Source organism: Globicephala melas, chromosome 8 (genome assembly GCF_963455315.2).
Source record: "Globicephala melas chromosome 8, mGloMel1.2, whole genome shotgun sequence".
Lineage (NCBI taxonomy): Eukaryota > Metazoa > Chordata > Mammalia > Artiodactyla > Delphinidae > Globicephala > Globicephala melas.
The window spans coordinates 2,204,828-2,219,372 of NC_083321.1; the positions used below are offsets into that span (position 1 = coordinate 2,204,828).

The 14,545-nt window shown below is 49.4% G+C and overlaps 1 protein-coding gene and 1 non-coding gene across 5 annotated transcripts in view; both read right to left on the reverse strand.

The window, feature by feature from the left end:
* Positions 1-14,545, reverse strand: part of NAP1L4 (nucleosome assembly protein 1 like 4) — a 63,672-nt gene that overhangs the window by 11,613 nt on the left and 37,514 nt on the right. For all 4 annotated transcript variants that reach the window (XM_030833185.2, XM_030833187.2, XM_030833186.3 and 1 more), the window contains exons 6-10: positions 12,617-12,703; positions 11,059-11,190; positions 7,314-7,385; positions 2,346-2,485; positions 992-1,137 (exon numbers count right to left, since the gene is read on the reverse strand). In XM_030833185.2, coding sequence (XP_030689045.1) covers positions 992-1,137; positions 2,346-2,485; positions 7,314-7,385; positions 11,059-11,190; positions 12,617-12,703 — 577 coding nt within the window. The remainder of the gene's footprint in view (positions 1-991; positions 1,138-2,345; positions 2,486-7,313; positions 7,386-11,058; positions 11,191-12,616; positions 12,704-14,545) is intronic.
* On the reverse strand, positions 6,537-6,663 carry LOC115840718 (small nucleolar RNA SNORA54). The gene has a single exon (XR_004034556.1). It is a non-coding gene; the product is annotated as a small nucleolar RNA SNORA54 (small nucleolar RNA).

Genomic DNA, 14,545 nt, shown 5'->3' on the forward strand with positions numbered 1-14,545 from the left:
AAATCACCCCCCAATTCTTGAATCCACTTGATTCCATTTTAATTGTTATTATTTAAAACATCCAAAAAAGCCACTGAATTTAGGAATCAAAGCCCCTTTGCTTCACGGTGAATTCACACAGGAAGCCTCCCATATATGAGGCTCTGAAAGGGATCTTCCCGAAAAAGGAAATTTAAGAACTACATTTATGGCTGTTCTTGTCCCCAAAACTGATATACATCGGCATCTTCCAGGTTCGAAGACAAGTCACGGAAAATAGCCACAAGAGTGAAAGACAATGGACTGCATGGTGACGGGCAGCTTGGTAACTCGGCACAAGAGTCAGAGTGAAGACGGAAGCCACGCCGTGGCCCCGACAAACAACCCAAAGGGCCACCAATGACCTAGATCAGAGCCGACATTTATCTCCAACTGTTTTTTGTTCACGGAAAATAAAGAGAAAATGTTTTCCCCTCATATCCATATTTTAATGCTGCCAGCGGGTCTGGTCTTCGAATTCTCAGGATTAGGAAATTATGTAAAGACTTCCAAGTAATTTTCCTCAAAACCAGCGGCTGAGCCATTACTACTTCCATCTCTCTTTTACTGGAGGGTGGGAGCAGGGAGCAGAGAACAAGCGTCCAAGCTATGATTCTGTCCTAAGTCTGTGTTTGTCACAATATGTAAGTTCCCAAACCCCTGAGCTCTATACCAAGGCTCGAAGAAAAAACCAAAAACCCACCTGAGAGGGCGGGGAGAGGGAGGGGTGGGCCGACGCCCTGCGGGCTGTAGGGGTGGGAGCAGAGCAGCCACGCGGAGCCCTCCCCCTGGGGGCGGGGGCATGCAGCTCCGCCAGCTGCCCAGGCTCACCCTCCTGCCAGGACAGGCACCCGTGGGCCCGCCCGCACAGCCACGGCTCCGCCCCCCAACGCTCGCCAGAGGACCAGAACCGCCTTCCTGATGTTAACAGTCATTCTGTGTGTAACCTGGAGTCACCACCCAGCCCACTCACCTTTCAGCGGACTGAAGAAGTTGAAAAAGGAATCGTTGGGGACTTGTTTGGTGATTGTTCTGACGGTGCCTCGGCCCTTATGTTTCTGCTTTTTCTTGATGGTTTTGACTGTTACATTTTTTCCTTTCTTCCAGTCAATGGTACACCTACAGGGACAAGACCGTGATCACGGGGGTACACACTCCATGAGAAAAACTGGTCACACGTGTGTCCAGCAAGCAAATCACAGCTCTGTGCTTAACCCCAAAACAACTTAACAACCTGTGAGCGAGCACTCGGCACACGGTGAGCTCACGCGAAGGCCAGTGAAGGCGGAGGGCGCCGCCAGGCAGGCTGTCAGCGCGGCAGCTCCCGGAGCTGCCCAGCTTTAACCCCCAGACGTTTCGCAGGGGTCCTCCAACATTCTTCCCGTGACCACGCCCGCTCAAGGGCTTGTCACCTGCTGCCCCGTCGCAGACCCCACAGCGCACAGGAAGCCACCCACTCAGGCGCCTGAATTCTCCAGACAACTAGCTAAGCGAGTGGGACAAGTTGGAGAAAGCAAGCAGGTGGCTACCGCAAACACTGGTGACCGGAGCAAGACACAATGTTCCAAGTGTGCTGAGCGGCCCTTGGTGGGGACAGCACTCTGAATCACCCTGGACCAACAGGTAAGCCCTGGCAGTGTCTGAACAGCGTCTGCTCAAGGACATGCCTGGAAAGGCAGGCCTTCTCACCCGATGGCCTGGCCGTGGGAAACAATCTACACTACTCTGGCCATTTCAGTCTAGCAGGATTTTAAGAGAGTTCTGTATTACTCACACAGGGAGATTCATCAGGATAAGTACTTGGTTCAGTGAATAAGGATAACTGTTTCAATCAAGAATAAAACAATTTCCCAAACCGTCTCAAACCACCCAAGAGGAGTGAACTCCAAGCCACTCTCCCTGGTGGTCCGCAGGCTGCAATCACCAAGGCGCTCAGCCCTGAGGCCAACCACGCTCATGCTGCCTCACCGCGGTCAGTGCTGCGCTGCACTGACTCATTCATTCACTCGACAAATACCCGCTGAGAGCAATTTATCAGTTCAATGGTCACTGCTTCACTTCCGGTGACTGGAGATCCCAATGCCCTCATTAAAACGAGGAAATCGGGCCACCACCCCAAACCCTGGCCCACGTAACCACATGATACATTTCCCAGCGCCAGTCATCATATTCCCAGAGAGACACTTTAATCTCCATCTTTGTCTTTTGGGCTTTTAAACAGATTAAAGGCTTTCTGCTTTATCCCCAGCTTCCATCTCACTTGTGAAGTTGTACAACCACCTCCTGCTTTGGTTTCAGAAAAAGAAGTTGCAATGGCATTTCCTTACCCGTCACAGTCAACTATTTCAGGACCTTCAAAGGAAAAGGGATCGGCCTTATCTGGCTCTGACTTCATCTTGTACGTTTTTGTCAGGACTGAATTGGTAAAGTAGTCGTTGGATTCAAAGTGGAACTCTAATACAAAAGACTGGAAAAAAAGACAGAAACTGGGCTAAGCACCACTTAAAATCTATGACTAATTAGCGACCGACTTTATGAATCACACAGTACTTACTGGAACCCAGCTCTTCCCTAAGCATGACACCACAGGCAGAAACCATGACTGAAAAGCTCAACAGGTGTTGCCACATAAGAACTTGCTGACTGCAAAAGCACCAGCACAGAGTTAAAGCAGGGCAGCAGGCGGGCAAATACCCGTCACCCTTCGGGCCCCGCCACCTCCCCTCCCAGGGAGGACAAGCTCTCCTGAGGAGTGTGGCTTCTCCCTGCCGCCCCACCCTCCCTTCCCCGAGAGCACAGCAGGGCGGGGGTCTGGAGGCAGAAGGCGACAGCAGAACCCTGTCCCCCTCTCCTTTCTCTTGGGCAGAGCAGCTCCTTCTCTGCCGCGCAGCGAAAGGGCCAAGACTCCACGTGGGGAGAGAAGGGGAGGCACTGACTGGGCCTCTTCAAACCACACCAAGGACAAGTTCACCCTTCACTCACAAAGCACTCTTCAGACCTACAGACACGCACGGGAGGAATGGACAAACGGGTGTACAGAGCAGTAGTAACAAATCAGAAGATATTCGTGTGCACAGTAACAAAATAGATGAAAAATAAAATGAGACGCCCCCTTTCTGTGCAAAATGTCCAAAGAACACATGGTACTGGCAAGGGTTTTGGGAAGCCAGGGGCACTCATATACTGTAAAGGGCTTTGTGAAGGGCAATTTGGCAATATCAAAAAATTAACAAAATAAAAACCATTCTGGGAGCCAATAATTCTGTTCTGAGGAATGTGCCCTATTTCAGGAAGATACCTGGATGGATGCAGCAGCACGTGCAAAGATACTGACCTCAGCCCTTCTGACAAGACAACCGGGGAGTAAGCAACAGTCTAAGGGACCGGCGCTGGGTCTGGCCAGCCTCTGCCTGTCAGTGCTGCGCGATCCTGGGAAGCTATTCCACGTCCCTATGCTTTCGTGTCCTCACCTGCAAAATGGAATAAACAACCCTTTCTCTCCATGAGTTCACTTGAGGATTAATCTATGGAAGCACTTAGAACAGGGCCAGGTTTACAGGCATTACTTGCTAAATGTTAGCTATTTCTATTTTTATTGTAATGGTACAACCATCAGTTGAGAAAAAAATTAAGAAGACTAAAAACAAGCCACTTCCACAAGGGGAAGTGAAATAAGAACTCCCCCAAGAGGGGGAGGAGGAAGAGAAGGGCCACAAGGGCCTGGGAAGTACAGACACAAGTGGCCAAGAGGATTGGAGGCAGTCCTGTCAGTGTTCAGAAGGGATGGCAGGGATCTGGCCAGGTCTCCACTGACCCCTGCCAGCGTGGTGTGGGCTGGAGGGGAAGGGAGGTCAACACCCACAAGTCACTAGGCTGGCAAAACCAAAGTGCAGTGAGGACAGGAAGGCAGCTATGGGGAATCAGAACATCGGCGGAATCCCTCTCCACGGCTCTCCTGGACCTGACCCCAGGCCCCATAAACCCGATCTTTATCTTGGACTTCAGTCAGTGGAGACTGCTATTACTTGAGAACTGTTGAGGGTGGTGACCACAGATGTGGATGACCCACCTTGGGGACTGGGCTGGGCTAACGAATGGCACTGTTTTATTCCATCCTTCATTACGTCCATATAGATATGGACAGAATTATTTATCTTCCTCTCTCTCTCCCCATTTCCTTCTCCTGCCATTTCTCCAAACCAAGGGTGCTACTTCCTTTCTTCATATTTTCCTACTTTTCCTTCTTTCCCTAGGCCTCTGTTTAGTCAAGAATGAGTCAAACACAACTGGGGATGATTTAAAGAAAGTGTCTAACAGTCCAACAGAAAAGGGCCCAAGGACGAGGCGACCTCACTCACACCCCGCTACAGCCAAGTCAGCCATGAACATATGACAAATGCCCAGCCACACTCGCAATTAAGTGTAAAATTCCATCTCTTCTGCCCAGCAAAGTAAACACGGCTGCTACTGTCTTTGCCGACACTTGTGCTGAGCAGAGAGGAGGCGGTCCCCAGGCAATGCTGCCCATGTGGTCAAAGCAGACAACTCATGTCCAGGCAAACGACATACGGGGATTCTCTGGTACTGTTGCTGCAGTGCTGCTCTAAGCTTGAAATTATTTCAACATAGAAAGAAACCAAGAAATGTTATCATTACAAAAAGAAAAGTGTAAAAAGATACCACTAGCATCATCAGGAGTGTAAATTGAACCACCTTTGGGACTTATAAAGGTTTGTCTCCTTCGACCCAGTTATTATACACTAAAAGGAACCTAAACTGAGGAAATCATCAGAAATTTAAACAAAAGCCTGGGGCACAAGTAAGCTGATCATAACGCAACAATTTATAACGGGGTGGTAGTGGCAGTGGCATATTCTGGGGAATGTTGAACCTTTTTTTTTTTTTTTTTTTTTTTTGCGGTACGCGGGCCTCTCACCGCTGTGGCCTCTCCCGTTGCGGAGCACAGGCTCCGGACGCGCAGGCTCAGCGGCCATGGCTCACGGGCCCAGTCGCTCCGCGGCATGTGGGATCTTCCCGGACCGGGGCACGAACCTGCGTCCCCCACATCGGCAGGCGGACTCTCAACCACTGCACCACCACGGAAGCCCTGTTGAATCTTTTTACAGCCAACAGATGCAGCAACTATTTTCCACCCCGTAGGGCCTACGTGAGGTGAAGAGAGCAGTGCAACACTGTCCACACACTGGGATTCCACTTTGCTGAGGTACAAACATGGTGACCCTGGAGAGTGACCCTGGGGAGGGGCAAACACCCTGGCTGTGTTTCCCTCTGAAGTAAAGTGGTTTCATTTTATTTTCTTTAGACATTTTATTTATTTGTTGATTGACTGATTGATTGCTGCGTTGGGTCTCTGTTGCTGTGCGGGCTGTCTCTAGTTGCGGCGAGTGGGGGATGCTCTTGGTTGTGGTGCGCGGGCTTCTCATTGCGGTGGCTTCTCGTTGAGGAGCATAGGTTCTAGGCGCACAGGCTCAGTAGTTGTGGCACACGGGCTCAGTAGTTGTGGCCCGCGGGCCCTAGAGTGCAGGCTCAGTAGTTGTGGCACAGGGGCTCAGTAGTTGTGGCTCGCGGGCCCTAGAGAGCAGGCTCAGTAGTTGTGGCTCGCAGGCTCTAGAGCACAGGGTCAATAGTTGTGGCGTATGGGCTTAGTTGCTCCATGGCATGTGGGAACCTCCCGGACCAGGGCTCGAACCTGTGTCCCCTGTACTGGCAGGCAGGGAAGACCCCGTTTCATAACAATTTTAAAAAGTGCAGAGACTATGGGTAAATTCACTAAGCTGCTGACAGTTATCTCTAAAAGAGTGCACAGCGTTCTGTACACTTCTCTATACTTTCTAACTTTTCTTATGCAAGCACGTATGACTTTCACAATGACTTAGTCTACCACAGCTAGGGCTCCAGCCTGTCTATGGGCCACAGAAGAGACCAAGGAAAATATAAGACAGATGGGCTGAGGAAGAAAGGGAATGGACCAAGGAAATCATCAAACAGGTGCGTGCGTGTGTGCGCGTGCGCAACACACACACACACACACACACACACACACACACACACACACACACACACACAGAGGAAAACAGAATTCACACCCATCACAGCAAACTACAGCACTCTGCCACAGGAGGCCTCTAGGGGATGCTGTGGCCAAGCCTCGCACAGGTGAGGAGCGATTACTGGGAAGAAACTGACAAGAGGAAGGCGCTGCAATAACCTGGGTGCCGTAGGAAAGAAAGGGCTCCCTCAGCTACCAGAGTGACCCCCAACCTGTGAGCAGGCATCACTCTGGCTGGTGTCCACACCCCACCTGCTGCGGAGGGATGTGTGAATGTCACCTCCAGAGTGGAGCAGACCAGGAAAGGGACAGATACAGGTGTGTGTGCCCCCACCCCTTGCCCCCAGCAGGCATCACCCGCAGGCCAGGGTAGAGGGAATCCCGCTCACACTGCTCTGTGGTGGGGAAGTGGGAAGAGACCGGGCCTCAGCCCCACGGCCCTCAGGCACTGTGTCTTCAAAACCTGAAACCAAGAGCCACCAGGCAGGCAGTCAGTTGTGTGGTGCTGGAATTGCTGTGGCACTGGAATGGAACCCACCAGCCACAGGCAGACTGGGAGGTCACGAACAGTGCTCCCCGAGGACCCCAGCTCAGGCATCACCGTCTCAAGGCTGCTTCACAGAAAAGGACAGGCTGGCTTAGGTCAAACTCCCCTCACTAACTGGTAGGCAGCCTACGAGAGCAAGTATTCTGGATAGATGTGTTTCCAGACAAATCAAAGAGCAGGGAAACATTTTTTCAGTCTTATCTATCCGCAGTGATTCTTGAAGGTAAAACCTAGTACATTTCCTTCACTAGTATCTTGGATTTCTGTTAAAGTGCTGCTTATATTTGAATACGTACCAACCATCCTTTGCAGCCTGTTTTACATACATTCCACCCTCACAAACCTGGGAGACGCTTAGGAGAAGGAGGACATCGCCCCATCTGACAGAGGAAACAAACTAGCCCAGAAGCCACAGCATGGCACAGTGGAGGCCACGTCGGAGGAGTCCCCTCCTGTGCCTGACTCCTGCGCCTGCCCCCGAACAGCTGGTGGACTGAGTTACTGTCCGGCTGTGCACACTGCCGGGTGAGGCCCAGGGATGCAATGTGAGAACACACGTCGCACTCCAGTCACCCAGCAAGTGAATGGCCGGGTGTGGATTTCTGGCTCTAAGCCCTTTACCCTTAGTGGCCTGACCCTTTCTGACACCAGCCAGGAGTTCAAACAATCAGTACTCACCATAGGCTGTCCAGGGTCTGAAAATTTCACTTTGATGTCCTGCAGGTGCTTCAGGATTGGCTCATCATATTCCTAACCATGAAGAGAAGAAAAGAAAGTTCTGCTGAGCTTTTACAGACAACACACATGTTCGCACTGAGTCACTGTTGCACCTACTCCTAGACACTGGATACTTAGCCCTGTTGGAATTCTGTCCTTGTCACTCCCAGGAAGCCACCCAAATTTGTTCAGTCACTAGCAGTCTTAGGGTGGCAGCAATGAGGTGCCACCTTCGTCTGGCACGGAGCACTGGTAACCACCAATGCCAAGCCAGAAGGGCATCGCGCTCATTGCCAGGGGCAAGAGCCCTGACTGATTTCACAGCCCCACCAGCTGCCAGTATAGACAGGGTCGGAAATGCCGTCAATGAAGACTGCTGGTCCTCAGCATCTCCTAAGGGACAGAATCAGAAGAAATACCTGGACAAGCTACTGGCCTTGGCAGCCAGGTCCCCCGCTTAGGGCACGTGGTGATAAACAGCCCAAATCCAGCAACACACACAGTCAAGGACACTCACAAAGCAAGTCTGAGACCTAATGGCAGGCACTGTGGAAGAGCCTCTAACGATGGCTCTATGCCTTTACGAGTCATCGTCATGCAAACACGGAAGTTCACCAGGGCCTGTCGTTTGAGAAAGGCCAACTGAGAAAAACTCAGAAAAAAAAAAATCACAGGACCTGAAACCCAGTGACCACATACTCACGAGAGGTGCTTTATTTGTGAAACAGTCACTTCACCCTGGAAGTCTGGGGACTGGACCGGAAGGATTTCCTGAGGTTCCGCTGAGCCTGATAACTACCAACTTCCCAATTTTAAATTCTTTCTACATCACAAGCAGACCTCGTTTAATGCACTTCACTTTACTGTGCTTCACAGATATTTTGGTGGGGTTTTGGGGGGTTTTTTTGTTGTTGTTCTTGTTGCAAATTGAAGGTTTGTGACAACCCTGCGTTGTCAGACAATGGTTAGGATTTTTTAGCAACGAAGTATTTTTAAATTAAGGTACGTACATTTTTGAGACATAATGCTATCGCACACTTAGTAGATTACAGTATAGTGTAAACCTAACTTTTATGACGCACCGGGGAACCGAAAAATTCATGTGACCCACTTTAATGCTACGTTCACTTTATTGCAGGGGTCTGGAACCAAACCCACAATGTCTCCGAGTCTGCCTGCATAGAACAAACCCAAAAAAAAGCAGTAACAAAGGCACCTTCCAAGTCTCTAGACAGAAAGTTAAGTCCAAAGCAGTTTTCAAAGGCCACATCAGTCTGAGATGTCAAATCCTAAATTCTAGAGCCAGAAAACACTTGGCTCCGAGATCACGTGTATCAGTGACTGAGCACGTATGCCTAGTTCTAGAATCACCAAGGCGAATGTATCACCAGTATGTTTTCCAAATACACGGCACTGGGACCTTCAAGCCCACTGCAGTCAAGCTAGCAGCACCACGGGTGCCGCCCCATAGCCAGGAGACGGCCATGATGCTCTTGATCTCCTCCAACAACCTCATGCCTTGAGGGCCAAGGACCTTCTGTGGCCCAGACCACAACGCAAAGCCCTAAGTTAGCAGGCTCAAAACTCAGGGCCAACAGTGGAAGCAACTCAGGGACTGACTTAAAGCTGCTCTCCCTAAGTTTCAAAACTCTGCTTTTGGACCTATCTTGGCCACCACCAACAGAGAACCCAAGGACCTACAGCCAAACCCACCTTTGGGATTTAATGTCTGACCAAAATGGAACCTACTACCATTACTTGCTTCAGGTTATAAACAGCCCAAACCAGATTTCATCACTCTCTGCATACTACATGAGTACTCAAAAAATGGCACGTCTTTTTACAACCGTAAGACAAAAAGCAGCGAGACACTCTGTGGCATAAATACTGAAGCACTGATACTAAGACAGAGGTGCTGGGAGAACGGAAGAGACACCTCATTCAAGTACAGCTGACCGTACTTGAAACCAAAGAAATGCTACAGATGAAGCAGCAGCGCCATCCCTGGGTTACTAACTGGCTGGCCAGGCAACACCAGGAGCTAGGTCTCCCAATCAAGTCGCCTAACCAGCACCAAAAAGCCTACCTCGTGACACCCCTGCCACCACTCACAGTGTGCCCCCAACCTGCAGCATGGGCATCACCTGGGGGACACATCAGGAACCAAGATCCTCAGGCCCCACCCAGACCTGACTCAGAGCCTGCACTTCCACGAGACGTCCCAGTGACAGGCACACACACCCTTCTCCATCTGGTCTGCCGGCATGGGGATTTTCAACCCTTGGGGGTACATCGGAATCATGAGAGCTTCTACAAACACCTCAAACTCTCGCTGACCTGTGGGTGGGGAGGCACTGATGCTGCTATTTAGTTTTAAAAGTGGCCCAAGTGACTAACCTATAGGCAGGGTGAATCTGGTTCTAGCATATATTACTCAATTTTCCCAATAAATTTCTGGCTCATGGCATTCTAGTCTTCTAGTATTCTTGGTCTAGTATGCTTTCTTTCTTTTCTTTTTTTTGGCCATGCCACTCGGCTTATGGGATCTTAGTTCCTGAACCAAGGACTGAGCCCGGGCCCTGGCAGTAAAAGGGCCAAGTCCTAACCACTGGACCGCCGGGAATTCCCAACGGTCTAGTATTCTTAAACCGCACCTTTTCACATGAGACAAGAAAACACAGGCTATTGTTAAGTCATGTATTTTAAATGTTCCCCCCGTCTGGAAGGGGAGTAAGAAACGCATCCCCTCCACCTTTTCTTCAGTTCTGGCTTACAGATAAGCACTGAACAAGGCAGGCAGCAGACATAGCAACGCAGCAACTCTCTGGAACCATTCTGACTGCAGCTGTGAAACCTCTGCAAACTGCAGTAGAGCGAGCTAGCTGCACGCCACCTGTGGCCGTGCTCTGATATAAAAGCACTGTGCTGACCCGTCTGGAATAGGTCCAAATGCAGAGATGGCCCCCTCTGTGGACTTCTGAGCAGTACCTATTTCTGAATTCTGGAAACTTCTACCATAACTGAGCTCAGGGAAAGTCACATTTGTTACCTTTTAATTGGTTCACCATTTCATTAGAGAAAGCTCAACAAGGCAAGACAAAGAAAGTTTGACCATTCCCATTAAAAAAAAAAAAAAAGACTTTTTCAAGGAAAATGATTAGAAATTATTAGCAACTTGTTAAATACTTGTACAACTAGCAAGGCGGCACAATAGGTCCATTTCAAATTTCAAAAATCAATCAAAACAGAAGACTGCGTGCCAGCGAGCGTGCGCCTGTGTGTAAACGTGCTCATGGGTACATGTGTACACACACACGCACGCACGCACACTTCACCGCTCAGTATCAACTCCTCCACTCTCACCCCTCGCCCTCACGCTTCTCGCTTGTCCACATCACTGTGAGGTAGAGAAGGGTCTGGAATCTGTTAACAAGCTTCCTGGGGTGAGACAACAGACACTTTACAGGAGACAAAGCGACCCTAAGCTCGGCTGAGGTTCCGCGTGGCAGGCCTTTCCGTGAGGGCCGCTACACGAGGGCACACGGGGGCTCCAACTGCAGCCAGGCCTCCCGGGGACCCTGACTCCCCTGAGTTATGGTCACAGAAGGCACCTTTCCACCCACAGTCAACAACTGCTAGACATGCGGTTGAAAGTTCACAAATAAATAATGTCTTCTCTAAAGTGGGAATGTGCCTGTGTGCTTACCTGAACTAATTCACTTAGCATATCTACATTTCTGAAGATGGTAAACCAGAACTCTGGAATTCCTTTTGGGTTTGGCTCTTCTGCTGCTGCTGCTTCTTTTTCCGCTATGACTGCTTTATTTTTTATGTCTCCCTAGAAAAATAAGATGCAAAATTGGATACTTATCATGAAGCAACAACTTTACAAATAACTGAATGGCTTAATACAGACCATATTTTCAGAATCCCATGTAAACTTCTATCAAAAACCCTTGCTCTTTGAAACTGCATCTCCAAGACCACTGTGCCCATCACAGTTTCCAACGTCTCTGAGGAACAAAGCATTTAAGGCATTCCAGCCAGATGTAACTCCAGACCAAGGGGAAAAGAGCTGAAGAGCTGATACAATGCCCCCCTGACTTGGGGGGCGCTGGCTCGCTGTCCCTCCTGGGACAACCACCAGAGGGATACTCCAGGATCTCCAGCAACAAGAAACTGCCCCGCAAGCTGCACGTCCAATGATACGGAGATGTTGGGACAGAGGCACCATGCGCACATCAGGGGGGTGATGAGAAAGGCGATGTAGCCACGAGGAGGGCAGTCTTTTCTAACATCACAGGCCTGACATGTGATTCTTAGAAGGACATGATCACAAGGGGCTTTTTAAGTTAACAGGGGCAGATTTTCCTCGTACAATGAAGAACTGATTCACAACTATATTGATCCACAGGCATGGCTTCAACTACGCCAGATTCTACATGTTTTTAAAAGATCAGAAAGATGTATAGCTACCAAAACTAACATACACTTAAAAAAACAAAAACAAAAAAACCCCAGAAGTTTATACTATAGGATAGAAAAGCCACTCCCAAATGTAAAATCAGGTCAACAAAGTTCACCTTGTCGTTTTGGGACTTTCCGTGGCACTGGAATGATACCCATCACCAAAAAAAAGGCTGCAAGCAGGTGATGGACAGGACACATCACCAAAAGGACCATTTACCAATGTAAAGTGGTGAGATGCACTGGGGCTACTTCACTGTCACTGCTGGTCCCCGAGCAGGATGGCACGGATGTTTCCAGTATGCTCTCCCCACCACCGCCCACCCTCTAGTATCTGCCCTTCTACAGACACAGCTGTGCTCTCCTTGAGGGTTTTTGCTTTCTCTCGACTAAGACTTTTTCTGATGTTTTAATCTCCACTCCCCTGATCCCTTATCTCACTGTACCACTGTGCAGAGGTGCCACAGACGGCTGAAAAAGGGGACTGTGTCTGGCTCACCACATTAACTAACAGAACCAAGCCGTCCAGTTTCACTGTCATAAAGAAATCTAAACATCCTAAGGCTGAAGCCGCACCTACTGTTAGGAGCTCTTTTCTTTGTAAAAGAAAACCACCAGATTTCTTTTTTTTCCCCACCAGCCGCACTGCACGGGGTATCAGTTCCCCAGACCAGGGATTTAACCCAGGCCACAGCAGTGAAAGTGCAAAATCCTAACCACTAGATCACCACCCCAAACCATCTTATTTCTAACAGCATTGAAACGGAACACAAGTGGCGCTCATTAAAAAAACTTACGGCCAATTTGTCCTCCTCTTCGCTCTCACTGTGCCATTCGGATTCTGCGTCTGTCGGCTCGGCGTCACCAGTGATGAATTCCCTTCTCTAAGTAAAAACGAGATCTTCTTACCGTTACACTCAGTTACTCAGAAACTTGAGAGTAAAGACAGTGAAATTGTAAATAATGTGTATAAAAAGACTGAAAACTGGATGCTTTTATAGCTTAAGATTCTAAGTTTTGGGGCTTAAAGAATAACATACGGGGAAACATTCAAGATGGCAGAGGAGTAAGACGCGGAGATCACCTTCCTCTCCACAAAGACATCAAAAATACATCTACATATGGAACAACTCCTACAGAACACCTACTGAACGCTGGCAGAAGACCTCAGATTTCCCAAAAGGCAAGAAACTCCCCACGTACCTGGGTAGGGCAAAAGAAAAAAGGAAAAACAAAGACAAAAGAATAGGGACGGGACCTGCACCTCGGGGAGGGAGCCGTGAAGGAGGAAAGGTTTCCACACACTAGGAAGCCCCTTCGCGGGCGGAGACTGCGGGTGGCGGAGGGGGGAAGCTTCAGAGCCATGGAGGAGAGCGCAGCCACAGGGGTGCGGAGGGCAAAGCGGGGAGATTCCCTGCACAGAGGATCAGTGCCGACCAGCACTCACAAGCCCAAGAGGCTTGCCTGCTCACCGCCGGACGGGTGGGGGCTCCGGTCAGAGCCCAGGGAGAGGACTGGGGTTGGCTGCGTGAACACAGCCTGCAGGGGGCTAGTGCACCACAGCTAGCCGGGAGGGAGTCCGAGAAAAAGTCTGGACCTGCCTAAGAGGCAAGAAACCATTGTTTCGGGGTGCGCGAGGAGAGGGGATTCAGAGCACTGCCTAAGCGAGCTCCAGAGACGGCTGCGAGCCGCAGCTATCTGCGCGAACCCCAGAGACGGGCATGGGACGCAAAGGCTGCTGCTGCCACCAAGAAGCCTGTGTGCAAGCACAGGTCACTATCCACACCGTCCCTCCCGGGAGCCTGTGCAGCCCGCCACTGTCAGGGTCCTGTGATCCAGGGACAACTTCCCCGGAAGAACACACGGTGTGCCTCAGGCTATTGTAATGTCACCTCATATTCCGTATCCCTCCCTCTCCCCAGCCTGAGTGAGCCAGAGCCCCCTAATCAGCTGCTCCTTTAGCCCTGTCCTGTATGAGCTATACGCCCTCAGGCGACCTATATGCAGAGGCGAGGCCGATACAAAGCTGAACCCCGGGAGCTGTGCGAACAGAGAAGAGAAAGGGAAATCTCTCCCAGCAGCCTCAGGAGCAGCAGATTAAAGCTCCACTATCAACTTGATGTACCTGCATCTGTGGAATACCTGAACAGACAACAAATCATCCCAAAATTGAGGGGGTGGACTTTGGGAGCAACTGTACACTTGGGGTTTGCTTTCTGCATCTAATTTGTTTCTGGTTTTATGTTTATCTTAGTTTAGTATTTAGAGCTTATTATCATTGGTAGATTTGTTTATTCATTTGGTTGCTGTCTTCCTTCTTTTTTAATATATGTAGAGAGATATATATATATTTTTTCCTTTTTCCCTTCTTGTTAGTGTGTATGTGTATGTGCTTCTTTGTGTGATTTTGTCTGTATAGCTTTGCTTTTACCATTTGTCCTAGGGTTCTGTCTGTCCTTTTTTTTTTTAAAGTATAGATTTTAACGCATGCTATCATTGATGGATTTGTTTTTTGGTTTGGTTGCTCTCTTCTTTCTTGTTTTCTTCTTCTTTTTAAATTACTTTAAACATTTTTTTATTTTTAATAATTTATTTTTAATTTTAATAAATCGCTCTCTCTCTCTATCTCTCTCTTTCTTTTTCTTTCTTTTTTTCTCCCTTTTCTTCTGAGCCGTGTGGCTGTCAGGGTCTTGGTGCTCCAGCTGGGTGTCAGACCTGTGCCTCTG